General features: G+C 40.7%; 1 protein-coding gene and 1 long non-coding RNA gene across 2 annotated transcripts; one reads left to right on the top strand and one right to left on the bottom strand.

The window, feature by feature from the left end:
• Positions 1-3,380: 3,380 nt before the first annotated feature.
• On the top strand, positions 3,381-6,938 carry LOC122871330. The gene is made up of 2 exons (XR_006376844.1): positions 3,381-4,576; positions 5,938-6,938. It is a non-coding gene; the product is annotated as an uncharacterized LOC122871330 (long non-coding RNA).
• dok1a (docking protein 1a) lies at positions 6,939-26,467 on the bottom strand. The gene is made up of 8 exons (XM_044185741.1): positions 26,338-26,467; positions 24,318-24,374; positions 22,487-22,565; positions 11,565-11,704; positions 11,368-11,478; positions 11,093-11,162; positions 10,600-10,769; positions 6,939-8,162 (listed from the first exon to the last, which is right to left on the bottom strand). Exons 2-8 carry the CDS (start codon positions 24,372-24,374, stop codon positions 7,266-7,268), a joined length of 1,524 nt encoding a protein of 507 aa, XP_044041676.1. The 5' UTR covers positions 26,338-26,467; the 3' UTR covers positions 6,939-7,265.
• Between the last annotated feature and the right edge of the window lie 62 nt (positions 26,468-26,529).

The following is a 26,529-nucleotide window of genomic DNA, read 5'->3' on the forward strand; positions in this document are numbered from 1 at the left end:
CTTTGCTGTTCCCAGTACTGCACTCTTCTGGACCGAGATGTCTGGTGTTCTTCCAGGGATCTGCTGTAGCCACTCCTCCAGTTTGGGGGTCACTGCCCCGAGTGCTCCGATGACCACGGGCACCACTGTTGCCTTCACCTTCCAGGTCTTCTCCAGCTCTTCTTTGAGCCCTTGGTACTTCTCTAGTTTCTCATGTTCCTTTTTCCTGATGTTGCCATCGCTTGGTATCGCCACGTCAACCACAACGGCTTTCCTCTGCTGTTTGTTAACCACCACGATGTCAGGCTGGTTCGCCATTACCATTCTGTCAGTCTGGATCTGGAAGTCCCACAGGATCTTGGCTCGGTCATTCTCTACCACCTTTGGAGGTGTTTCCCACTTTGACCTCTGGGTTTCCAGTCCATACTCAGTGCAGATGTTCCTGTACACTATGCCAGCTACTTGGTTATGGCGCTCCATGTATGCTTTTCCTGCCAGCATCTTACACCCTGCAGTTATGTGCTGGATTGTCTCAGGGGCCTCTTTGCACAGCCTACACCTTGGGTCTTGTCTGGTGTGGTAGATCTGGGCCTCTATTGCTCTGGTGCTCAGGGCCTGCTCCTGTGCAGCCATGATGAGTGCCTCTGTGCTGTCCTTCAATCCAGCCCGCTCTAGCCATTGGTAAGACTTCTTGATATCAGCCACTTCAGTTATGTTCCGGTGGTACATCCCGTGTAGGGGTTTGTCCTCCCATGATGGTCCTTCCTCCAGCACGTCTTCCTCTGTTCCCCATTGCCTGAGACATTCCCTGAGCACGTCATCTGTTGGGGCCTTATCTTGGATGTACTTGTGGATCTTGGATGTTTCATCCTGGATAGTGGCTCTCACACTCACTAGTCCGCGGCCGCCTTCCTTACGGCTAGCATACAGTCTCAGGGTGCTGGATTTGGGATGGAACCCTCCATGCATGGTGAGGAGCTTTCGCGTCTTAACGTCTGTGGTCTGTATCTCTTCCTTTGGCCACCTTATTATTCCCGCAGGGTATCTGATCACTGGCAGAGCGTAGCTGTTTATTGCCTGGGCCTTGTTCTTGCCATTGAGCTGACTTCTTAGGACTTGCCTTACTCGTTGGAGGTATTTGGCCGTTGCCGTCTTCCTTGTTGCCTCTTCGAGTGGACTTCTGTGTGGACTACCTTCCCTCTCTTATATATATATATATATATATATATATATATATATATAATATAGTATAATGATACACCCTATGTGTGTATTACAGTGTCTGTGCAATTATTCATCACATATCTTTATAAATGACAGGTGTATATAGTTTATAGCTCTTCTATTCTCTATTTTATGTGTATTTTTTATCTAATGGTAAATGGACTGTACTTATAGAGTGCCTTTCTAGTCTTTCTGACTACTCAAAGCGTTTCAACTACATATCACATTCACCCCAACGATCACAGAACTACTCATCAAAGTAACCAATCATTCACTCCGACATGTGGGCTGGGGGAAGCCGGGATTGAACTGCAGACCATCCGATTGGTGGACGACTCGCTCTACTACTAAGCCACAGTCGCCCACTATCTATCAACCTTTTTCCTGTACGTGTACGTGCACATATGTTATACCAGTGCACATACGTTATACCAGTTGTTGACTATGCTCACATGATATCTGAAGTCAATAGCTCTATAATAACAGTTGGTCTGTATATAACAGTTGGTCCCATGTCTGTAGCCTCTTTTGTTGCTGGATCATAAGCCTTCAAACATGCACCAAGGTCAAGGTTCAACGATCAATAACTCAAAGCAGGAGCCAAGAAGAAGCTTCATACTGACATATCTTACTCTTCAGGTTGCAACCTTTCCAACGATGTATCTGGTTTAGCTCTAATATATAAAATGAAGCTTTTTGTTTGTTTGTATTTTCTTTTTTAGTGGAACTTGTGACCAAAATGAGTCACCTTCAGAGATTATTGTACAGTATTGCTGACAATCTAGGGCATTACTACAGGCTTGGAGGCAGGCCTGAAGTGCTTGGGTTATGGCTGAAAAGACCAACTAGTTCTCATTCACAGGTCATCAAATACTGAGGGATGCAGGCTACTATATACACAACCCTGGCAATTTTTTATATTTTTATGATTCTTGGTTTTGGGATTTTATGTCAGCATGACATAGCCCATTCAATCAGAATCTGTTTTATTAGCCAATACAAGGATATAAAGAATGTGTCTTGGCATTTGCTCCCACACTATAATAGCACAATAATAACACAATAATAGACAAAAGTATGGTAATAATAATAAATAAACAAAGTAATAATAAAATTAAATTGACACTTTAAAATCTATTTACCAAATGAAATAGTAATAGTTTTGAAATGGGATATAAAACTTGAAATTAAATATTGACTTTACAAACGAAATATAGATTGTGCTATGGGCAAAGCAATTAAGTGTATAATAATAATGTGAAATATATGAAGGTGACAAGAGCAAAATTTAAATGTGACATGTGCATAAATAATTAAATTATGTAACAGTGGAGGTTGAATGCAATGCACAAGTCCAGTTTGATGATACATATGAACGTGACAAGTGCAGGGATTAAATGAGGGATGTGAAATGTAAAGTTTGATAACCCTTCTTAAGAAAGGTGATTTCATAATTAAATATCCTCAGCCACATATTCTTGGAAATATAAAATTAAATAAACAACTTCACATTTTACAATCACAGGCTATAAAACACTTTTTTAACAGAGATAGTGGCGTTTGGATTCAGGTTTTGGCCGACCGGTAGAAATTTGAAATGGAATGAAGCCCACTGACGACAGACAACCCAAAAGAGGAGTCGAACCCACCAAGCCCACCCACAGTTCCCTATGTACACGTAACAGCGTCCATAGCAATCACCTTAGCAATGATCTGAGACCTGAGAGAATCTTCGTAATAACTAACAAAACTAAGGATCATATACATTCACTGAACGAAGATTATGAGAATAAAACACACATTTCTCACTAGAAATGTTATCAAAACGCATTTTAATGCTATCTTAAAATACTGCATTTTCCATGGAGATTAAAAGAAATGTCCACCATTTTGGTTTTCACAAAAAAAGGCCAATAGAAAAGAATAATACAAAAAAACTTAGAACTAAAGGAGAAATCATTAAAACTGATGATCATAACATTGACCTATCGTGTTATCAATTCAATTCAATTTTATTTATATAGTGCCAATTCATAACAGAAGTTATCTCATTGCACTTTTCCTATAGAGCAGGTCTATACTGTACTCTTTATAATATTGTTTACAGAGACCCAACAAATCCCACCATGAGCAAGCATTTGGCGACAGTGGCAAGAAAAACTTCCTTTAAGAGGCAGGACATTTTGGTGTTTTAGTTTTGAGAAATGTTGACAATTATCGGTTCTCCAATGGGACTGATGCTCACAGCATCTTATAGCGCCATGGTCAGGTTAATATTGGAGTGAATGGATGGCCAGAGCAGTTGCTTTGAGCATCTAATATTGCCGCAGATGGTTTTACATTGGAGTTAGTTGAAAGCCTGATGCGTCTCATACAGACGCTCAAGGGTACCTTGTGCGTCTGTATGAGACACCAAGGGGCATGACAAAACGTTGGTATTTGACTACCTGGAAATGAGAACGGGTTGGTGTTGGAGTTCTTGTAGACTCTCTCTCTCTCCACTGGCTCCTCAACCACCAGCTGTGCTTCGCTGTGAAACGGTTTGAGGTCACACGACCAATTAGCTGTTTTAGTAAAACCCCTCAGACCGAGAAGAGAGGAGTCAAACTGTGACCTCACCCCAAAGTGGGTATCTTCAGCGTCCATACCGCAACCGGAGGGGCCCACACCTGTCAATCAGTGACTGTCAGAGGGGAGTGTGATAAGTTTAGTGGACCAGGACCAGGTCGAATGATACAGTGCTTATTCATGCAGGTGCTCGTAAGTGGCACCACAGTGGGCACCAACAAAGTGTTATGGATAGATGTTTTTCAGAACCAACCAGAGAACAAAGTTCACCATTAAGTGGATTGGCCAACAGTGGCCAACAGCTTATTCCATGTTCATCAGATAGTGTAACTTTACTCTTATATCTAGCATTAGCTGTGCATGTTCTATAGCAAACAAATCCACTGCATTTACATAATGTAGGAGGGCAAAATATTAGAAACACCTCAGTATGATGCAGTCCCGTACAACTCAATACTTTGACTATGACCTCATTAATTAACATATAATTGAATTAACACATCTCAGACTATCAGAATATCAGCAAAAACTGAGCACTGTAAGCTTTGTACATGTAGATTTTATGGCAGGGCTGTTGGTAGTTTCAGGTAGATTTTATGGCAGGGCTGTTAATAGTTTCATTTAGGTTGGCTGTTTTTATAATTACATTTTCTTTTTTAACATTTTGGTTCTGTTCTGAAACAGGTCTACAGAAAACTTTGGATACTGCTGCAAAGGAGAGGGAGGACCTGAAGCTGTGAAGGCCAGCCATTATTGACCACCTGTACTGGACTGCAGCTTCCACTCTAATGGAGATCCATTAGAGGTTGGTGTACCTAATAAACTAGAACTAAGTATTTATTGTATTTGAATATAGAGCAGTGCTGTCTTATCTTCCACTGCACCTGCCCAACCTTTCCAGATCCGGCCAGAAGATCACCAAGGATGAGGATGTTGGCCTGTATCTCACGGCATTCATGGTTTAACACAGGACAATAATGTCAAACAAGCACAGATGTTTTGGTTCCCAGTTTGCAGGCTGAGATTATAAATCAAGGCAAAGTCAGATCATGTGCCTTATTGTCTTAACTGCAATTAATAAATACAAGAATACATAGTTTATTATTTATATAGGACATGTTTATTAGTCTTGCTGCTGCAGCATGCAGGCCTAACCTTTAATGCAGTATTTGTTCGAGAGAGAGATAGATAGATAGATAGATAGATAGATAGATAGATAGATAGATAGATAGATAGATAGATAGATAGATAGATAGATAGATAGATAGATAGATAGATAGATAGATAGATAGATAGATAGATGGATCTTAACTGCATACAGTGTGACTATTGGTGATTGTGATTAATTTTATTGATTGTTAGGCTTTTATTCTAATTGTAGAGAAAATCAGACATTTCAACAGATTAATAGATTATCTCTCTCTCTCCTCTGCGATAACATTTGAGCACTGTAAAACATAGTGTGGAGTTAATAATGTGCAGTACGAGATACGACTGATAAAAGCTGATACCAAACATGACCGTGGTTTTCCATTACAGATGCAGTAGTAAAGTCCTTTCTCTTCAACTGCAACACACACCAGTACTAGCTAGTTAACTACCTTTACCCTGTTAGGAAACAGTGGACTCGATGTCCTGACAGGCTGAGTTTGTGCACAATAATTCACCATGATGTAAAATGGTGAAATCAAATGTAAAACTATTGAAAATAGACCAACTCACTAGATTACAGCCTCTCAGACCTACTACCACCACACACTTAGCAGAGGCAGAGTCAACATGGCTCCAGAGCCTTTAGCCCAAAGTGTCACAGAAAGGCTAAATGGATAGGCTAAAAGGAGAAGCTAAATGACTAAGCAAATCAAATAGCTAATAGGATAAGAAAAAGCAACAGGGAAATGGAAATGCAAATGGGTAAGGAAATTGCCTTTTTAAATGCCTGATTAAAATCTGTATTTTTAATTAAATTTGTGTCCAACTTTTAGGGTTTTGTCCTGTTTAATTTTGTAGTGTTCTCCTCTCCTCGTGTGTTTTGTGGTTTTACTTCCTGTCTTTGTTTGCTTTACATACAGTTTAGATTGTTGGCCCTGCCTTGATTAATTGCATCTGTGTCTCATTGTCTCCCTTACCTAAGTGTATTTAGTCTGTGTTTTTTCCTTTGTTCAGGGTCAGTTTGTCGTCATTTGCATCAGCAGTGGTGTGTGGTTTAAATGTCAGGTGTCCCAACCTTGTCTCCTGTGCTTCTCCTGAGTCTCTTGGATTTATTTCTGCATTTGCTTGGACCTCGCCTGGATTTTTGGATTGCCTGCTCCATGTCCGATTTGTTTGCCTGTCTTGGACTGCCCTCCCAATTTGGACCTCTGCCTACCTGACTATACTTGCAAGCCTTTCCCTGTAATAAATTAATGAACTGCATCTGCTCTGCCTCCAAGTCTGCATTTGGGTCCCATTCCTTGTGTTCCCTGCTCCCGTGCGTGACATCCACAAGACAATTTATCAAGTCCAGTTATTTATTTATTTCTAAACTGCATTTTCAAATAGATTTTGAAATTATTACTTATACTATCTTATTACTAATTACTTATTAATTCATTAATGTATTTTAAAATGATGTACTTATTGACTGTTTTAATGTTTTTTGTAAATCCCTTTTTAAATTGAACTATTTATTGATGGATTAATATTTCATTTGTATGTTCTTTTTATAATTCCTCTTTTTATTGCCCATAAAATATCAAATAAGAAATTACTTTGTAATTGTAAATGGTAAATGGACTGTACTTACATAGCGCCTTTCTAGTCTTTCTGACTACTGAAAGTGCTTTTTAATTGTCTATTTATTCATAGATTAATTTTGTAAAGACATTTATTAATGCCTATTATTGATTAATGAATGCTGCATTACCATTTCCGTGACACTTGTGGTCCTTGGTTTACAGGTGTTGGAGCATTATCTGAAAAAAAAATTGTATAAAGCCTTTTGTGGCTTGGGGAGGAGCTGTGTGAAGTCTGACAAATGTCCTCAATTGATGTCACTTGAGTGAGTGTCTGTTGGGGCTGAAGACTACAAAGCTGAAAATGAGAAATCTGTGGAGTTAGAAAGAAGTGAGCTTCCTTTGACAAGGAGGAAGAATGTGTGAAATAAAGATATCTCTTGTTCTCCTGCATCAGTTTTAATCCTTTTTTAATACTCTTTTAACTTAGAAATTTGGCTCTCTGGGAAATGATAGTTCAGTGAGCCAATTATAATATCTGTTACAAGTTTTACTTAGTTCGCAACTAGCATATTTTTGAATAGCCAGTGGACAACCCCATTTTCTACAGAAAAAAACAATAGTTTGTATACAGATATACACAACAAAACGCGCATCCATGCAGAACTGCTAACCATGTGGTGTTTCTCAACAAACTCCAACAGTCTCTAGCAGTCATTGTCAACAGATATGTCAGGCTCTGTGATCTAGGCCTTTTAGTATTACACTTGATAACTTGAATTAAATGACGCCCAGGTTTTCGTAGACGACGTCATCAAGAGACTGGTCTGTGGCTTTTGTTGTGCTTATACTGGCAGTAACAGAGGATGAGGAAGCAGAGCAGGAAGGGATGGTCTTAGAGGATGAAGGACTAGATGATGGTGGTGTTCTGCAGACTTGAGCATAAAGGTGGGCAAATGGGTCTGGTTTGCTTTCATTTTTACAAGACACTTCCTCCTTGCTCATGGGCTCACTATAAATGGGTTCATCATCTGCAAAACATTTAGTTTTTCCCTTGCTCTGAGTGAAAGTTTGTTTATTCTGGATTGGACTGATTTTGTCATACACCTCTGAGTAAACTGAATCTGGATGATCAACGTTAAAGCAAGGATGTAGAGCAGAGGAGTTAGGAGGGGGAGTGACAGATTCTCTTGAACTGGGGGGTTTGAGCGGGAGAACACTAGCAGGGTCTACATACAGAGCCATGGTTGGTTGCGGTTTTGGTACAGATTTGATGCAATCAGCTGGGTCAGCATATACAGCTTCTGATTGGCAACTAAGATGACCTCCAGAGTGGCTGTCATGTGTGGGGACCAGTGGGAGAGGCATGAGGGTGATAGGAGCTGGCTGCGGTGATACACACTCTGATGAACCAACCAAATCTTCTTGAGCATGTACACTCTCTTCTAAAGCAGCAGATTTCATATCAGGTATTTTGGGGAGAGGGGAATGAGCTTGTATGTTGGCCACAATAACTTTCTCACCCTCTTGGTTTTGGTTGCCTAGAGAAACAGTTGAAGTCTTCCGTTTGATGGTACTCTGAATCAGGGAGAATATTTTCTCAGCCTGCTGTGTCTCAAAGGTGAATGTTCCAGGACCAGAGTCACAGCGTCTACCTGCTTCAATGGTTAAGGCCAGCTGGTAAGAAACACAAAGAGGCACATAAAGCATGTTCATGTAACCAGCAATTCTAAGAATGAAAAGCAATCCAATGCAACACCGCTGTAATAATTCCTACCCTTGTGAAATTTTAAATTTTTTTTACAGTTTTTCACCATTGGTTTGGCTCATTTTTTGAAACAGAAATTACATTCTCAAAACTCTAAGATAATTTGGCAAAACAGTCTTACAGTTCAGCACAACACTATAGCTCACTTGGAAAAGCCCATATCTCTACCAAAACTGTTCACTCATGGTTCAAAACTAAATTCCTTTTCCATATAAAGAGTCAGTGCCACAGAAATGGCAAAGATCCTTCTCAATTGCTTTGGCTCATTTCTCAAACAGACCGGACATTCTCAACAGTCTTGGTGCTTTTGTCAAAATAATGTGGATGGTTCGGCACAACACCATGGTTTACCTGCAAATGCTCATACCTCTCCTAAAACATTTTACTCATGTGTCAAAACTAAATTTCCTTCTCATTCAAACAGTCAGTGCCCCCAAAAGGCTTCGTCCCTTTGGCATTGTGTAAGCACTGCAAGTCAAAATGTTTAGATGTTTTGTCACTATGGCACAATGGTACTATGGCACTGTACTGTTTTTTGTCTAGCTAACAGAATACAATGGTATAAATAAAACTGAAAAAAAGAAATATGATTTTAGGGTAAGAGTAGCCTCCAAGGTTTGACATCACACATTGCACCCATACTGCCAAGGAAATTGTAACCATTTTTATTCACACAAGAAAAAAGTAAAAAGACAATGTATACAGCATTATATACTGTAATATAAACACACAAACAAAAAACAATGAAAATTATATGCAGCCTACAGTGCTGTAAAGAAAGGTTCTTTACTGGTCGCTGTCCTCACCCTCCCTCTCCTGGCCACCGTCCTCACCCTCCTGGCCATCCACATGCTGCTGTCCGTCTGGCCACAGATTCTCGTCCACATCACAGCGTATATTCTCCCTTGCGATGCAACGTGGGAAGAAACAACGTGCATGTCTCAACCATCCCCTACAGTTATCACCTGTAATATCGTCACACGCTGCATCCATTGCATGGAGCAGGGACCTCTGATCTTGAGCCCTACGCTCATACACTCTCCACCTCCAAGCAGAGAAAAACTCCTCAATAGGATTGAGGAAAGGAGAGTAAGGTGGTAGGAATTCAAAGGACACTTCATTCGTAATGTATACCTTTTATGTATTCCTTACAGAATGAGTTACCTATGCAATTGTATTGTTGTTTTACTTACAGTAACTTACCACAATTCTAATGCATCACTGCACAGTGACTGGAAACTGTATCATCAATACTGTAGAAAATAAACTATTCCATAGTTTATTTTCTTCAATGTTTTTCTAGTCATTTTTAGTATCATAAGAGGAATAGGTAAATGTGTAAATAAATACATTTCTTGGTCTATGCACAGTAACCTGTCCTATACAACATATAATTCCATCATTGACTGACAACATACCTGTTTTCCCTGCGAAAGGTTTGGATGATGGAGGAGACTGTAGAACATGGCACATTAGGCTGCACTCGACGACCTGCCTCCGCCATTGTGAGGCCATGGTTGATGACATGGTCTATAATTGTGGCCCGAATTTCATCCGGAACAGCATGGTGTCTTCGTCCTCCTCTACCTCTTCCCCTTATTCCACCACCACGCACCCTTACTCCTCCTCCTCCTCTTCTCCTTCCTCTTCCTCGAGCAGGTAGCTGCCCTTGTTCATTTACTTGGCCAGGTGCTTCCATGTTCAGAAACTGTACTGGTCCTGCATGGTCAAGCTCTTTACATACATGTTTGGCAGCATTCACATTCATGGACAGCACCTGTCAGGTAACTAAACATACTGTTTGATTGGTCATCTGAGATGTGTGAAACTCCTCCTTCATTAGTCAAGTTCTAGTTTCACCTGACTGTCAATTGCTGTAATAATTTATCAAATGTTCCAAGGATTCATATATGGTATTCATGGTATTATGTTCTTGAGTAATTTTGACAATTGAACAAACTATTGTGCATGTGATGACTTATACAATGAAATGACGCTGACACGTTTTGGAGCAAACAATCAGACTGAGAATCGACAATCAGTTTAGATCAACAAGATCTATTCACTTGGAAATTGTGCTAAATGTAGGCTACATGTACTTAATCATTCGCAAAGATGTACTGAGACATTGTGACATGTTCTTAGACATTTGCAATTTGCAAAATGAATGAGAAATTCAATTCTGTTGTGAACAATTGCCAAGTGGTTTAGAGGTTTGTCCATATAGTTTTGAGAATGTAATTTCTGTTTCAAGAAATGAGCCAAACCAATGGAGAAAAACTGTAATGATACCATATGAACAGTTAAAGGGGAAGTTGGGATTGTTTATGATATTGAAAACCTTACCTTATCTTTTCCATATCGTCTCAACAGTTCATACGGCCATTCTCTAACAATGTTCTTCTGTGTTTCTCTCAGCAGCAGTGCCTCTCGCCCCACCTGCAGCCAGTATGACCCCTGCAGGCCACAACGTGTCGCTGCATCATTCCTCTGAACCACCACCCAGAACTCTGAGGCTGGAAAGAATAAAGAGAATATTCTTTGTCATTACTATTACATAACTAACAACATACTTTTGCCAAAATATGGATAACTACACAGATGTGTGTTGAGTGCAGCCAATCACCACTTTCATAAAAATACATTGTGGAGCTCAATTACTAATTATTTTATGTACGACATTCAAACAGTAAATCCAGCTCAAGGGATAAAATAAGTGTTAGAATAACAGAAAAACCAATTACAGTTGGTGAAAGGTGGAGAGAAAGAAATAATGAAACACAGAGAGCGGAAAAATGGTGAAGAAGAGAAGATAAAAGCAAAGGAACAGAAGATTTACCTTCATCTGCTGAGGCATATATCTGGTTCTCTTCCATATGAGGTTGATTAGAGCCTGAGCCACCACCTCTCTGAGAGAGAGACAGAAAACAAGGAGAGGACAGGGAAGCACCGAGGTGTTAAATTAGAAAATAATGCCTGTAGAGCAGGAACTGTATACAAACTGATTTGTATACTAGCTACAATATTAGTATGCTGCCTACTTATGGCCTGTTTTGCCTGGAATAACAATTATCAAAGTATTAACAGTTATCACAATTTCTGTTTCCCTCTCACCTGAAACGTGCTGTGACACAGTTTTTCTACCCACTCCACACAGTCGTCTTTGAGTGCAGCAAATACCATCGTTCTGTCCTGTGTCTCCACACAAAATGCTGACATGTTCTCCTGCAAACAGCACAGATAGCAGCTTGTAGTATTTCTTTAACTATTACTGATACATGTGAGCATTATAAAGAACCAAAAAGGCTGACCATGGGACAGGCCTCAGCATTTGGGGGGAGTCTGAGGACACTGATCAGCTCAGACAGTCGGACCACCTTTAGCTTCCTGTCCTCATGAGACTGGTGGTGTTTCCTGACCCCAGTACCATGATCACCTCCAGCACCGCCACCTGGAGAATACATGATGGACAAACAGATACAGGATTGCTATATTAGATTATTTATTGAGAAAAACAAAAACACAATATTAACATAATATTAAGATAATTCCCTGATGTTGATTAATTATTAATTAATCAGAACCATATTTGTTTCATAACACTAACTATGCTGAATTTACATAATCATACACAATTTGCATTGTGTTGATTTGATTTTGAGTGGAGAAAATATTCTTTAAGACTGCACAAAACCTCTCAGGGAGGAGAAACTGCATGAGGCAACTGGTTTTCCTGACTATCAAATAGCCACAGGTGATAACTTTAAGTAGGAGGTGTGAGGAGCATTTTTGCTGGATGAGAAATGGTTCATACTTCACTTAAAAGCAACCTAAATCACTTGCATTTTTGTGCTAATTTACTTTTTATGTCAAATGTAGCACATGCATAGCCTGGCTCCAGACATGTGAATCAATGTTGAAAAGAAACCTATGCCCTTGGTAAGAAGTGCACTGTGATTTCTTTATTCCAAAATGCTGATTCGTACTGATAATGCTAAATGTATTTTGGAGATCTGGGTGCCAAAGTCAACCCTCAGGGTAAATCTTGTGTTTTTCCACTGCAACTTCTTCACCATTCCTGCATTTTCACACATCTATGAGATGACAAGAACGCTTTGCACTTAGGACAAAGACAAACTGAGACAAGGGAACACACAGACTAAATACACAAGTGTTGTGAGATAACAAGACACAGGTGAAATTAATCAGAGCGGGGCAAACAATCAAAACTGGCAGGAAAACACACAAAGATAGAAAGTGAAGTTACATAAGACACATGTTATTGTTAAGTTCCCAGATTGATACCCCCTTATACCCTAAGTTCACATCTTGTTCTCTTATACTTACATGTATGTATCGGTAAACACTGTACTGGTACACCATTAGTACAAAACATTACACTGTAAATTGAGAAGAATTATGCTGTACGTTACACACCGTATTATAAAGTGTTACCCAATTTGGTAGCCCTGCTGGGCTTTACCCATTAAACTCAGGCCCATTGTGTCTCAAGCTAAGATGGAAATGTTAATTTACAGTTTTATCTCACTAAATAGCTAACATTATACCATTGTTTTAAGACTGATTTGTGCATGACAATGCATGACATATTTACATATCGCATTTCCCCCCTTTGATGACGCCCGAAATTTAACACAGCTGAAGATGGCATTGTGGATGTCCTGACAACAAACTCGTCGTGTCTGTTTACAACGCCATCAGAGACAACTGATGACATATAAGAGTCTTGAAGGGTTGTCCCATTTCATAGGGGAATATTTTGAGGGGTGGCTGTGGCTCAGTGGCAGAGCGGAAGGTCGGCTGTTCAATCCCAGCTTCCCCCAGCCCACATGTCGAAGTGTCCTTGGGCAAGACACTGAACCCAAATTTGCTCCCAAGGGCCTTTGGTGTGTGAGTGTGTAAATGATTAGTTACTTTGGACTGATGAGCAGTTAACGCCTGCCATTCATATAGCGCCTGTATGAATGTGTGTGAATGGGGTGAATGTGATATGTAGTGTATTGTGCTTTGAATAGTTGGATGACTAGAAAGGCGCTATACAAGTACAGTCAAACACTACCCCTTGTAACGCTGTTTTAAGGGGCGTGGGGTATCGGTGAAAATAATAATGGACATTGCATGGTCAGACACCTAGAGACCATATTAGAGATCTGCTGCAGCCCTATATTACCAGCAGGTCTCTAAGGTCATCTGAGCAGGGTCTGCTGGTTGTTCCTCGATCTAAGCTTAAAACCAATTGGTGAATTTGGCTCCTAAACTGTGGAACTCTCTCCTTAAGACCAACAACTTAAGATCTGTTGACACTATGGGCACCTTTAAAAAGCAGCTCAAGACCCATTTGGTTAGACTTGTCTTTGTATAATTTTTCTATTTATTTCTATTTTATGTCTGTAAGTATGTTGGTTGCCTTATTTCATTTGTGAAGCACTTTTGATGTGTCTGTTCTTAAATGGTGCTATATAAATAAACTTACTTACTTACCTACCCCCAAATACAGTTGGACATCTATTACCTGACTGTGACCTGTTAAACCTAGAGGGCAATAAAATTATCCATCTTTCCATTCTTTTTTTCTTTCCTTATTGCTCCTCCCAGACATCGATGTGAAACATCTTCAGGTCAGGAAAAGATGTAAAAAGTTATTAATAAGGTGCCAGGAAAAGAGGCTAAAACCGAACACGAGGAGATGTAAACGAGATGACATTGTTCAGGTGGAAGTAAATACAAAAGAATATACAAAATGAATTCATTGCTACACATTCCATTCAATTTTATTTATATAGCGCCAATTCATAACAGAAGTTATCTCATTGCACTTTTCCTATAGAGCAGGTCTAGACCGTACTCTTTATAATATTAATTACAGAGACCCAACAAATCCCACCATGAGCAAGCATTTGGCAACAGTGGCAAGAAAAAACTTCCTTTTAAACAGGCAGAAACCTTGGACAGATCCAGACTCAATGGTGGGCGGCCATCCGCCGCTGCCGTGTTAGGTGCCGTGTTAGGTTTAGCACCAAGACACATGTCTTGTCATATATTGATTGGCTAAATAAGTTGTACTCAAATGAAAAGTCAGACAAATTAAAATTATAGACAAGCGCAAAACACAAACACTAGAGGTCGACGTTCTCATTTTTATGTCTTCAGCTGAGACTTTTAAAAACATAGAGGTCATTTGGTATTTAGTATGTGTGGGTGGATGGAGGTTACACTTCATAAAAAGGCTGCTAAATAGGAGATAGATGATTAGATTTATTAAATATATTTATATTTATAGGAAATTATCTAGTGAGAAACAAGTGCATTGTGAATCATCTATTGCTAGCATTAAGGAAACTCGCTTTCACACAAAAAAATCCTGTGTTAGGCTAAATTCAATTCAGCTCATTTAAATTTTAATAAGTTGTTAAGATAGTTAGTAAGTAAGTTAAGTGCAATATCCTGTGTTAATACTCCTGTGCAATATACCCTTTTCAGTTTAAAATTCCCTATTCATTCATTCATGCTTAGTACTTCTATTCCTGTGTGCACTGACGTGATAGTGAGCTGCTGTAGCAAAAGAGTTTCCCCTCGGGGATCAATAAAGTATTTCTGATTCTGATTATCTCATTGCACTTAACCTAAAGAGCAGGTCTAGACCATACAAATATTATTTACAGAGACCCAACAAAAAAAGGAGATGGTAAAGGAAAGTAGGAAGAGGTAAAGCTGCTTCCTTGTCCTCCCTTCCTAATTCAACCAGCTCTGATCATGGTGGCCACTTAGCCACTTATTCAGCTCACTCAGTTGGGAAGCATCCAAATCCACTGTAGTCCTACTGTCCTTATGAACACTCTGTCTCAGTGTTCATCAGGTCCTTTGGGACCCACCTCAGCTGGCACATGGTCGCTACACACAGGGTAGATCTAACAAGACAAGCCCATTGTCTGATGCAATTAAAAGGTCATTTGTAATTTTCACCAGTGCTGTCTCTGTGCTATGATTAAATCCTTACTGAAAATCCTCAAATAAACTATTGATATTTAGAAAGTCACATAACTGATTGGCGACTGCTTTCTCAAGGATCTTAGAGAGAAAGGGAAGGTTAGATAAAGGTCTATAGTTGGCTGAAACCCCTGGATCAAGAGTGGGCTTTTTAAAAAGAGGTTTAATTACAGCTACTTTAAAGGACTGTGGTATATAGCCTGTTATTGTAGTGCACATGCGCCAGCGTGCATGCTGCCTATTGCTGTTGCTCCGTCTTGTCGTCTTACTTTTTCCAACTTTTAGCTTTCCTTTTTCTTCAAACTTTTGTGTAAGTGTAATTTAAACTACGCTCTCTAATTTAATTTAATTTAACTGAACAAAGTAGCGAGGGAACAGAGAGGGGTCCAGACGAAAGAGTCTTAAGAACAAGAGATTTAAGCCGTGTCTGCCTTCTCTCGCCATGGGCAACGTGAGATCACTGGTGAATAAAATGGACGAGCTAACAGCGTTAGCTCAAAGTCAGATGGAGTTCCGTGAGTGTAGGTTGATGTGCTTCTCAGAGGCATGGCTACACCAGCATACCCTGAATCATAACGTTTCCATCAACGGCTTTCAGACTGTTCGGGCAGAAAGGGATCACACCGGGAGCGATAAGCTGAAAGGCGGCGGGCTTGCTGTGCTGGTCAACAACAGATGGTGTAACCCTGGTCACATTACTATCAAGCAGAGTATCTGTAGCCCAGACATTGAACTGTTAGCTGTGGGACTCCAGCCATATTATCTGCCACGTAAATTCGCACATGCCATTGTTGTGGCTGTTCACCCCCTCTGCTAACACGGCATCGGCATGCAACGCCATTCACACTGCTATAGCACAACTCCAGACTCAACACCCGAGTGCACTCATATTAATCTCAGGTGACTTCAACCATGCCCAAAATGCACCACAGACCGCCACAGGAAGTCATTCCTGCCTGTGGCCATCAAGCTCTTTAACTATATATGACCCTAAGTCACTAAACTGGACATTGGATCATTAACATCACTGCAATACTTGAAATAATTGTGCAATATTCTCTGTTTTCAGTTTAAAATTCCCTATTTATTGATATTTAATCATACTTCTATTACTGCTGTGCAAGTGGGGGGGGTTGCAGAATATGAGAGTGAAGGGGGGGGAGATGGGTTAGGTAGGTATTTATGGAAGTGCTGGAACTGGCATGGTTGAGGTGTGGTCCTGCTCCTGAAACTCCGCTAGATAGCTCCAATTCACTATCATGGACCACACCATCAACAGGATACATTTAAATGATTTATTGATGACACAAGATTGTGTGGGAGGCTTGACTCACTGTATGCTTGGTTGGTTACTATGTGTGGGGGAAGCATGGGTGGGGAATCTGCCGTAGCACCAGGGCACGACGGACCCCCAAAAGCTTCCAATTATTCCAGATCTGAGATCTTTGAGATCAGAATGAATGTAGTGGTGAAAAGCTTGGGAGGACCAACCCATGATTTGTATTAAGTGCTCAGGAATCCCATTGCAGGAGGCCAAGATAGCAGCTCCTATCCTGAAGGAGTGAACAGAGTAATAGATGGGAAAATGCCGGACAAGAAGAGTACGTGGCGGAAGTGCTAGTGGAACCAGAATCGAGTAGCCACTTGTCCAGACTCTGAGACGAAGAGAGGTTCTGACGGGGTTATGCTCTGGGATTTCCAGAATTGCAAGTAGTTTGCAAGTGTCTCGAAAGGGTTCAGTGGTGATTGGACCTTGAAGTAGAAGACGGGTGTAGGATGTCCAGATTGATTGGTTTTGGTTCATTTAAGGTAGAATACTATCATTTCGTCTGAGAAATGTGACAAGTCTGAAATGCAGGCGTGATGGCATGGGTCGAAGTGAAGGGTAGAAGCGGTGTATTCAGATCATCAGAGGAAACCAAAGAAAGCCAGCAGAAACATGGCTTCTAAGGTTCGAGCAACATGAGAGATGCTATATCCAGAGTGTGGATGCAAACTGACAGCTAGTTGGCTATAAGGGAAAGACGGCAAGGATTTTGAGGTGCCTCTTGACGGAGTCCTCTGAGAAGTAAGGTTATCTGAGGATGGTTTGAGGCCAGGCCAGGGCTGCCGGTTAGAAGTTTGGTGAAGAACCTGATACTACTAAGGTAAACTTTGATGGTGTGTATTTTGATAGCCATCACGGTGTGGGTATAAGTAACAAAACAGGACAAGGTGACAACCTCAAACAACGGGAAGGTTATGTTGTACTGGTTGTAAAAGTGGTGTTCTGGGAGTTGCCGATCAGGTGTATGAAGGTAGGATTTGCATGTTGAACATCAGTGCCAAATATGGAGGAACCGGTCTTGGTGTCTGCATGGGGGGCCAAGCTTCTGAACTTCTGGAATGAGAAACGAGAGAGACAGTCAGTAATGGCGTTGGAATGATCGGGAACGTGAGCTGCGTGAAGAACGTATTGGTGAGTAACGGAGTGCCAGGTTAAGCGGCACATGAATGGCATGATGGATGGGGTGTTGGAGCAACCTTTGTCTATTATGTTGATGGTTACGAGCTTGTCGGAGTACATGAGGATGGACTCGTGCCCCCACAGAATAGCTGAAGCTGCTATGGGGTAGATTTCGAAGAGAGCAGAGGCTTTCACTTGCAAGCTCCAGGGGCCATGCTGCTGCGAACCATCTTCTGTTGTAGAAACCCCCAAAACCGACAGAAGGAGCAGCGTCAGTGTACAGATTGATGTCATGTGGGTGAGTCAGTTGGTTGTCATAGAAGAAAGTGATACCATTCCAGCTGGCGAGAAGGTAGAGCCAAAGACAGAGTTCGGTACTGTCCAGGAAAATGGAACTCAAGAGTAATGGGAAGGAAGAAGCGATTGACAACAAGTGTGAGATGGCGTTTGATGCAGGACAGAGCGAAGAGGAAGTTGGAGATCAGAGGGCTGATACGGTTGAGCTTTTCGAATGGTAAAGAAGCCTGGAACAGATTTGTGTCGAGGGTAATTCCCAGGACCTCTAGAGATGTGGAGCGGCCCTCTGTTTTCTCTACAGACCCCCAAGGTCTGAGAAGAAGTCAGTTTGACCAGACCTGATGCAGGTGGCGATGAGGGAGTTAAAATGATGAGGAAATTGTCCAGGAGATGGATGAGGAATGGAATCTTATGGTTATTCAACAAGATCCAAAAGAGGGCTTCTGACAGGGTGTTGAAGAGTTTAAGGCTGCTTTTGCAACCAAAGGTAAGCCTGATGGCAAAGTAATAAGAACCTCGTCAGCGGACTCCAAAGAATCGCCAGTATGCGTAAGAAGACGGTAGGGGCTGATGATGCTTGCTTTGGGTTCTGGTGGGGCCGCTGACGAGAGAAAGCTGAAGTTCTTGGTGAAGCTTGGTGTGGCGTAGTGTGAGCGGGAATGGAGCAGGAAGAGGTCAGATGAGACAGGGCACTACACAGGGAGCATAGTAGGATAGATGCTGCAGTAGATTTCATTATTGAGTGTGCCCCAGTAAGTGTTCTCATTAAACTGTTGGAGACAGGTTTTGCCTTCGCAGGCAAAGTGAATGTGATAGAAACCAATTCCTCCAAAACGGAGGGCCAGATTTAGAATGACTGCCATGTAGTCATCCATTTCTTGCCAGCGGGTGGGCAATTGGGAACATAGTACGTCTCTGAAGAGAGAGAAAGCATAAGCAAACTTGGTGGAAGAAAGCTCTCTGGTGCAGGTGGTTTTCTTCCCTTTCAGGTAAGGGAGCCCTCCTTGGTCTTCAGAAAATCTGTCGGCGGGTGGTTGGTGGAGGGAAGGCATGATGAGAAGAGCAAGATCTATGTAATTACCGTCTATGATCTCAATCTACATAATATTGGAGGGAACTGGAGAAGGACGGGATGTGTTAGGATGGTGAAAGGGAGGATTAGCTGAGGACAGGGTGAAGTTGCCGGTTGCCTTCTGGGCTGGAAGGTGTTGAGAGGGAAGACTGAAGTAAAGAGAAGAAGGGAATTGCTGCTGCAAAGGCTGTGGAGGAAAGCTGGGCGCCAGCATCTCAGTGCCGGACGCTCAAGCTGACATGGGCTGGTGGGACTGGTGGAGCTGGGAGGTGAAAGATCCTGGCATCCTGGTGTCTGAAGCCCCGACTAAAGCCGGCTGTTGTGGTTGGAGGAAGTGGGCAGCTGGGGGTACTGGCATCCCAGTGCCAGAAGCCCCTGTTGGAACCGGCTGCTGTAGTTGTTGGAAGTGGGCAACAGGGGGCGCTGGCATCCCGGTGCAATGTGGGCTGCTGGAACTGTTGCAGAAAACCCTGATGAGAGGTGAAGGGGGGAATTTCAGTGATGGTTGCTTCTACTGACGCTGATGGAACTGAATGTGAGTGAGAGATGGTTGCTGAAGCCGTGGTGATTTTTGTACTGCCTGATGAGTCTTGTTTTCTCTTTTGTTCTTGCTGGCTTTTTTGTTTTCTTAGGGCTGGAGGACATGGGTGAGCTGTCCCTTTAACGGGAGTGATGACGTCACGGCGTGTAGTTGGGGTGCATGTTATGACATCACCCGGAAGTAAGCTAGTGTTGACGGAACAGTTGCCACGAGGGGCTAACATGAGAGTGTTGAAGAGTTTTGCTTTATTGTCTGTTCTATAGAAGTGGATTCCTTTGTCCTTCAGCGCTTTATGAAATGAGGTGGTCAGTCAGACCATTTTGATGAAGGCTGGTTGTCGAGGAGTCTTGCAAGACCGGCCGTGGTTTGTGAAGCCGGAGCGGTCAGGAAGAAGACGAGGGACCTGGGTTGTCCTTGGAGGCAATGGAGTCGGAGAAGTGCAGCAGAGGTGACTGACTGATCTTGAGTGTCCTCTTCCTCTTTTTGATGGAGGAGAAGGGCTGGGGGAGACGGATTATTCGTCGAATTAATTGTATTGGTCTTGGATGTGGAGGAGGGATCAACCAGGCGGGATACAGAATGGAAGAGACAGAATATAGATTTGCTGGACTCACCTGCTTCGTGGTTGTCCTTTGGATAACGTTAGTGGGGAGTGGGGTCTCAGGCACGGAGGCGGTGGAGAACTTTCTGGCTTCTGTGACTCTTTGGGAGTTATCCTGTGATTCCTGATTTCATCCGAAAAGATCATCATCAGATGGGAACAACGAGATGGAATTCATACTTGGATGAGGTGAGGGGCTGGATGGGATTGAATTGGTTGAACTGGAAGGTTGCTAGTGTGCTCGATGTGGTGTAGCAGAATACAAGAGTGAAGAGGAGGAGATGGGTTAGGTAGGTATTTATGGAAGTGGCATGGTTGAGGTGTGGTCTTGGCTCCTGAAACTCTGCTAGATAGCTGCAATTAATGATGAGTAGTACGCTGCTCTGGCATTCCTATGTTTTAAGACTATCATGTTAGACTAAATGAGATTCTTCCAGCTTGGTGGAACGCCATTTCCTTTCAAGTTTTCGTGATGTTTGCTTTAATTTGCATGTTTGGGGGTTATAACATGGAGCTAACCTTTTTTGTTTTATTATCTTCTTTTTTAGAGGGGCGATAGAATCGACCGTCGTTCGCAGTGAGCCTGCAGCACAATCAACAATATGTACATGTATGCACATGTATTTTATGTATTTATTAATTTGGTTCTGAATTTCCATGAAATACTGTGAATGCTGCTATTGACACAAGCTATACCATGGTTATTTTCTTACATTCATATCAGCTAATACAATTAATGGTTTTATGTATTACTCTAAATGTAATTAGAATTATAGGAGGTTTAAAAAGAGGTTGGAAAATTATTTATAGTAAATTGCGATTTAATTTTATTTCAAAGTTTTGGCTAGGGCATAGCACACCAATGGTTCTCCTGGGTACACCATTTATTTTTTGTATTTCTTTCCATGTCATTATATGAATGTAAATGTATGTACATTTTAATGCATATGTGATTACCCTAGTGAACAGATGTAGATGTGTTATGCAATATCAACACAATATTTCAATATTTCAGTTACTTGTTTTTCATGTGTCCTCCATAATGAATGCAAAATTTCCCCTTTTGCATTCATTGAAAACACCTGAAAAGGTATACCAATAAAAATTTGGTCACAAATAAAATAAGAAAATATAAATCCATGTCAGGCGACCTTTGGTAAATGTATTGCTGCATTAACAAGTCTCTTGTGTATCATCACCTACTGGCAACATAAAATGAAGCCTACGTAACAGTTTATCAAATATACACAAAATTTCCAATATGTCATCTCCAGCTCCATGTACTCCACACAGCAAATAATATTTTATTCATTCACGCAGTGTCCAATAGTTATGAAAATCAAGTCAACCACCCTCCAGTAACAACACGACGGCTGCCACTCCCATCGATTTGCACAGGGGTGCTCGGGCTTGCTCATTGCTAATTGTACCTTTAATTTAAGTATGTTACTCTCCTACAGTTGAAGGTCCAGTTATCATTCTAAAACTCAATTTCATGTTACTTTCTGTTCCTTGGATTATTTAATATGAACACTAGATGTAATATGTGCACAAGTAAAGCCTGCATGTGACATCAGACAGATAACTCGAGAGGCACTGCATCGTGCAGACGCATCTGTTGACCTTATATAACACTATCACCAATTCTGAGTTTGATATTATATGAAATTAATAGCATATCCCTCATTCAGCTGGGAATCACTTTAGAAATAAACCTACTAATAGAGTATATAGAATAATAACCTAAATCCAAACTCCTACAATAATTGATATTTAATAGTACTTTTAATTATGTAGCCAAAGAAAACTGAAAGGAATACAACTGTAGTGTTGCATTAAAGCAGTGTTGATGTGATGACATTATCAGGGTTTTGTTTTTTTGTTGTTTTTTATAAGTTTTGTATTATACAACAGTTTTCACAGGCTGAGTAGTACTCCTCATGATGTGTAAACTTAACTTAATGTATAAAATCAGTGGTGTGCCCTTTTAAAACCTTTCTTATCATTTGACTGCTTGTGTGTTTTGCCCCACTGGACTTAACTGTAGCCATGTCACAATGTTACCAGAGCTATGTCTCAATTTGCGTACTTCCATACTTGCTATTTTGAGTGCATAAGTGCATTCACAATGACAATTATGGCAAAATGAAGTGCACTACATGGTTATCATAACTGATATAAAATGAGACCAACATTTTGATATAGTGGAACTTTCCTGTAATACTATGCTGGGACAAATAGTGATAGACGTAAAACACATTACTGTACCTCCCATATCCTGGATCTCCAGTCGACCCACTCCACTGCTACTGCAGGGAAACAGAGACATCCACACTGGCTTCCATCTCTGACAAGAGAGAGCGAGAGATGGTTAATGACAGAGAAAGTAGAAGTTGGATATGACAGTTCAGGACCCCTACACACATGCACTACCCTCAACCAAACATTTTCCTTGTGAATGTGATTTTTAGTTTCAATCCTCCCACATGTGACACAGAGAGGTAAAGATTAGTCACATCATCTCTGTGAAAATGCAATAATCCAATTTTCCTTTTCACATACTCTTCTGGGCGTTCTATGACTATATTAAAATGAAAAAGGAAAAGCTGTTTGACATTTAATTTTCAAAGGTGTAATCCGCTGTACAGTGTAAAATATTAAAATTTTTATTTAAATTTGAAAATTAAATATAAACAATGTAACCTGATTTTCCATTTATGCAAGCAATATTTAAGTCAAAATGAAAATGAAAACTGCATTTGACATTTGATGAGCGATGTTTTCACCGTTAGCACAGGAGCTTTAGATCGCTCGAGAGGAGGTGGTTTTCAGGGCTGACATGGAATACAGTACAGAGGTGACTTACAGCGACTCAAACCAGGACGCAAAACTAGGCCAGCAGGGAAAATCCAGCTAGAAAAGCACCTTGGTAACGTTACCGTGTCTTTGTCATCAGAGTCCTGGTCAGAGACGCTGTAATTCGGTACTGTATTCCATGTCGGCCCTGAAAACCTTCTCCTCTCATCAGTCCAAAGCCCCTGTGCTAACGGTGTAAACAACATCACTCAGCCAGTGCTCTGTGCTCCCATACCAGGCAGAGTCAGCTAATAGAACCGCTGACTAGTTAAGTTAATGCAAAGACTGGGGGCGCTGTTTTACTTATTACATTTGAATATTGTCCACTGTACTGCTGTACAGTGGACAATTAAGATGGTTAAGTGTTTGAAAATGAAATGTCAAATGCAGTTTTCATTTTCAAATTGTTATAAAATGTCATTTTCATTTTGACTTAAATACTGCTTGCATAAATGAAAAATCCGGTTACATTGTTTATATTTTATTTTCAAATCTGAATTAACATTTTTCCATAGATAGATAGATAGATAGATAGATAGATAGATAGATAGATAGACGTTTCATGTGATGCATTTAAACACTGATAATTTAATTAAAGCAGGTTTGTAATGGATCCTTTGTATTTCTATACCATTTTAAAAAGGTGGGATGGTTGAGACTAAGATTAAAGTTAGGAGATTCAATCAAGTGGCCACTGCAGTGATACCACACAGCATGAGTGCATGCTATCTGTTTCCTGTACAGCATAAGTGCTGCACAGGAATGTGTAGCATGGAACTGCGTTGTGTTTCAACTTGTTCATTTGGATTCCTGCTCTGGAGTCTCCTTCGAGCAACACACAGAAAGGCTGAGAGCTTTTTCTACCAAAACTATGGCTCACATTTCATTCCCTCAGCTAACTGTGGAATCTGAATGAAACTGAGACAAAATAATCTTTACATGTGTTACATCTCACCTGTTAAATACATAAAGCACTGAGCCCTATGCATTATTATGCAGTATTATAAGCCAGTATGACAGTATATCATCTTTCTATCAATCTTTCTTAGTTACTTTACTATAGTGTCAAGTTATGTTCCTGAGGTTGATATGATTACATTGTTATAACTGTAATCATAACATAAAGATAATATATCTGCTGCGAGAAAACAAGGCTGTATATTGAATCCTATGTCATATCCCAGGCTCATAAATGATCACTGCTACAAAGAAACAGCAAAGTTCAAATCTGTTATGTACTCACTTTGCCAGCTTTGTGTGGTTGGAGGTAAACCTTCCCTGTTTTGGTCTGAGAGTCCATCTGAGAAGCAATGCACTTCAGTTATTGCCTTTGGATTCAGAATGACGTGAGGTTTTCTTTCTTTGCTTTTTTTTCCTTGGGTGAATAGTGGAGTTGGGGTGTGCCCACAATGAGACATTCTTGAAATATGATCCTTACCTGATACACATACGCATACAGAGGTGTAGCCGAGATTGCAAAAGTGTGGAGGACAGAGTTCATGACTAATTCAATGTTTTAATTTACATTGTGACATCTGTATACATCTATATCTACATATACATATTTTTAAATATAAACATCAATCAATAGTTAGCGTTAGAGATTTATTAAAAGAAGAGCTGTAGGCTACTATGGACTTAGTAATGACCCACTAAAGGCCTAATCATCATATGATTACCACACACACACACACACACACACACACACACACACACACATTTTCATGTTACCGGGTACAGTTTGTTGCTAGGATTTGAAGACACTAAAGGTTCTGTGCTCAGCCTCGGTAAGGACTTATAGTTCATAGAACAGAAATATAAACACCTTACAATATAATGCAATATAGCATAATACACAAAAAGGGGATCTTGATGTTTTGTCCAAATTTTGCTTTTACATTGTTGCTTTTTATCCAACATGACACCAGGTGACTCCAGGTTATGCAACCGGCGAGAGGAAAGGTCACTGCTAATTATATTGCAGACGTGAGTTTACATGCAAAGGAACAATATCTGCCATATCTTCAAGGTTTTTCAGTGTAATGTGTGCTTGCGTTGTATAGATGACAAGAGAAAGCAGATGGAGGCAAAAAGATGATTTTAGGGCCTCCAAATTAAATAAGTAAATACATTGTATGTCCATGCCCCCTAGAACAATACATAGAAGAGATTTCTGATCTGACGCCCCTATCAGCAGGATGACATCATTTGTCTTTGTCTGCCAAAACTGTCACAAATCACTGTTGGAAAATAGCTGGTTATATAAATTGGTTAGGGTTAGGCACAAAAACAACTTAGTTAGGTTTAGGAAAAGATTGTGGTCTGGGTTAAAATTACTACTTAGTTAGGGTTAGGGAAACATTGTGGATGGGATTAAAATGACCATTTCCCTAAGGTTAGGGGAGCTTCTTTGTTACAATAATAAACACGTAGTTAAGGTTAGGGAATGATCGTAGTCATGCTTTTAAAAAAACGTCGACTTTGAAACGGGAAACAAACAGTGTCCTGTGTTAAAGTCTGAGTTTTTGGTGATCCATACATCCACCTCGATGTCTTCACTGTGGGGACTTTGTGGATCTACATTAACATCACGTGACTTCTTCCTTTGCTCCTGTCATAATTACTGTAGCCCCTAGTGGGGGCACTTGCTGAAAAGACTGATGCTTTCTTCACAAGCTAAATGGAGACTGTTCTCCAAAGATGAATGACAATTCATCTTTGGAGAACAGTCTCCATTTAGCTTGTGAAGAAAATGCCAAATGTAAACCACTTCATGTATTGTTTCCTCACATTTCTGGCTGAGGAGGTGAAGGACAGGGGCTCTGAGATGACTGAAGCTGTGATAGAATTTGTGTACTGCCATACCTTTTCTCCTGAGAAATTTACTGTGGCTTGTTAATCAATCAATTCAAATTCCAAGTGACAGTTTTTATTTGCAGATCTATCATTCTCCACAAGGACACTGGTTTGACAGCCTCTCTTTTACAGCTCCATATTTAAGGTTAGTGTTAACAAACCCTGAAGGTTAAGAGGGTAACAAGCTGAACTCCAGCAGCATGAAGCATTCACATTTTTTTCTGCAGAAGCACAACACTACTCTTGATTTCAAGACTGGTCATGCTGCAGTAAACTGTGACTACAAAAGAATAATTAAAAAAATCTGAGAACATTATAGGGCCACCTGAGCCATTATACACTGCTACTACAATGTTTTTTGAGGCACTGTGACAAATGTTTTTGGTTCTATTTATAGCTGTACTTACCTTTCAAAGGAATGAAAGTGTTTGTGTGTTCTTAAAGTGAATCCAATGCATTGATGTTGTGGTTGATGTCTTAGTATAGCTGTGTCACAGACACGCCAGGCTCCCCAACCCCACAACCACAACGTACTCCCTAACCAGAATTCTAATCAGGACACCTGTTGCCAATTACACACCTGATCTCCATCTGCATCA

The sequence above is a fragment of the Siniperca chuatsi genome, linkage group LG3 (genome assembly GCF_020085105.1).
Source record: "Siniperca chuatsi isolate FFG_IHB_CAS linkage group LG3, ASM2008510v1, whole genome shotgun sequence".
In the NCBI taxonomy this organism is placed as follows: Eukaryota; Metazoa; Chordata; class Actinopteri; order Centrarchiformes; family Sinipercidae; genus Siniperca; species Siniperca chuatsi.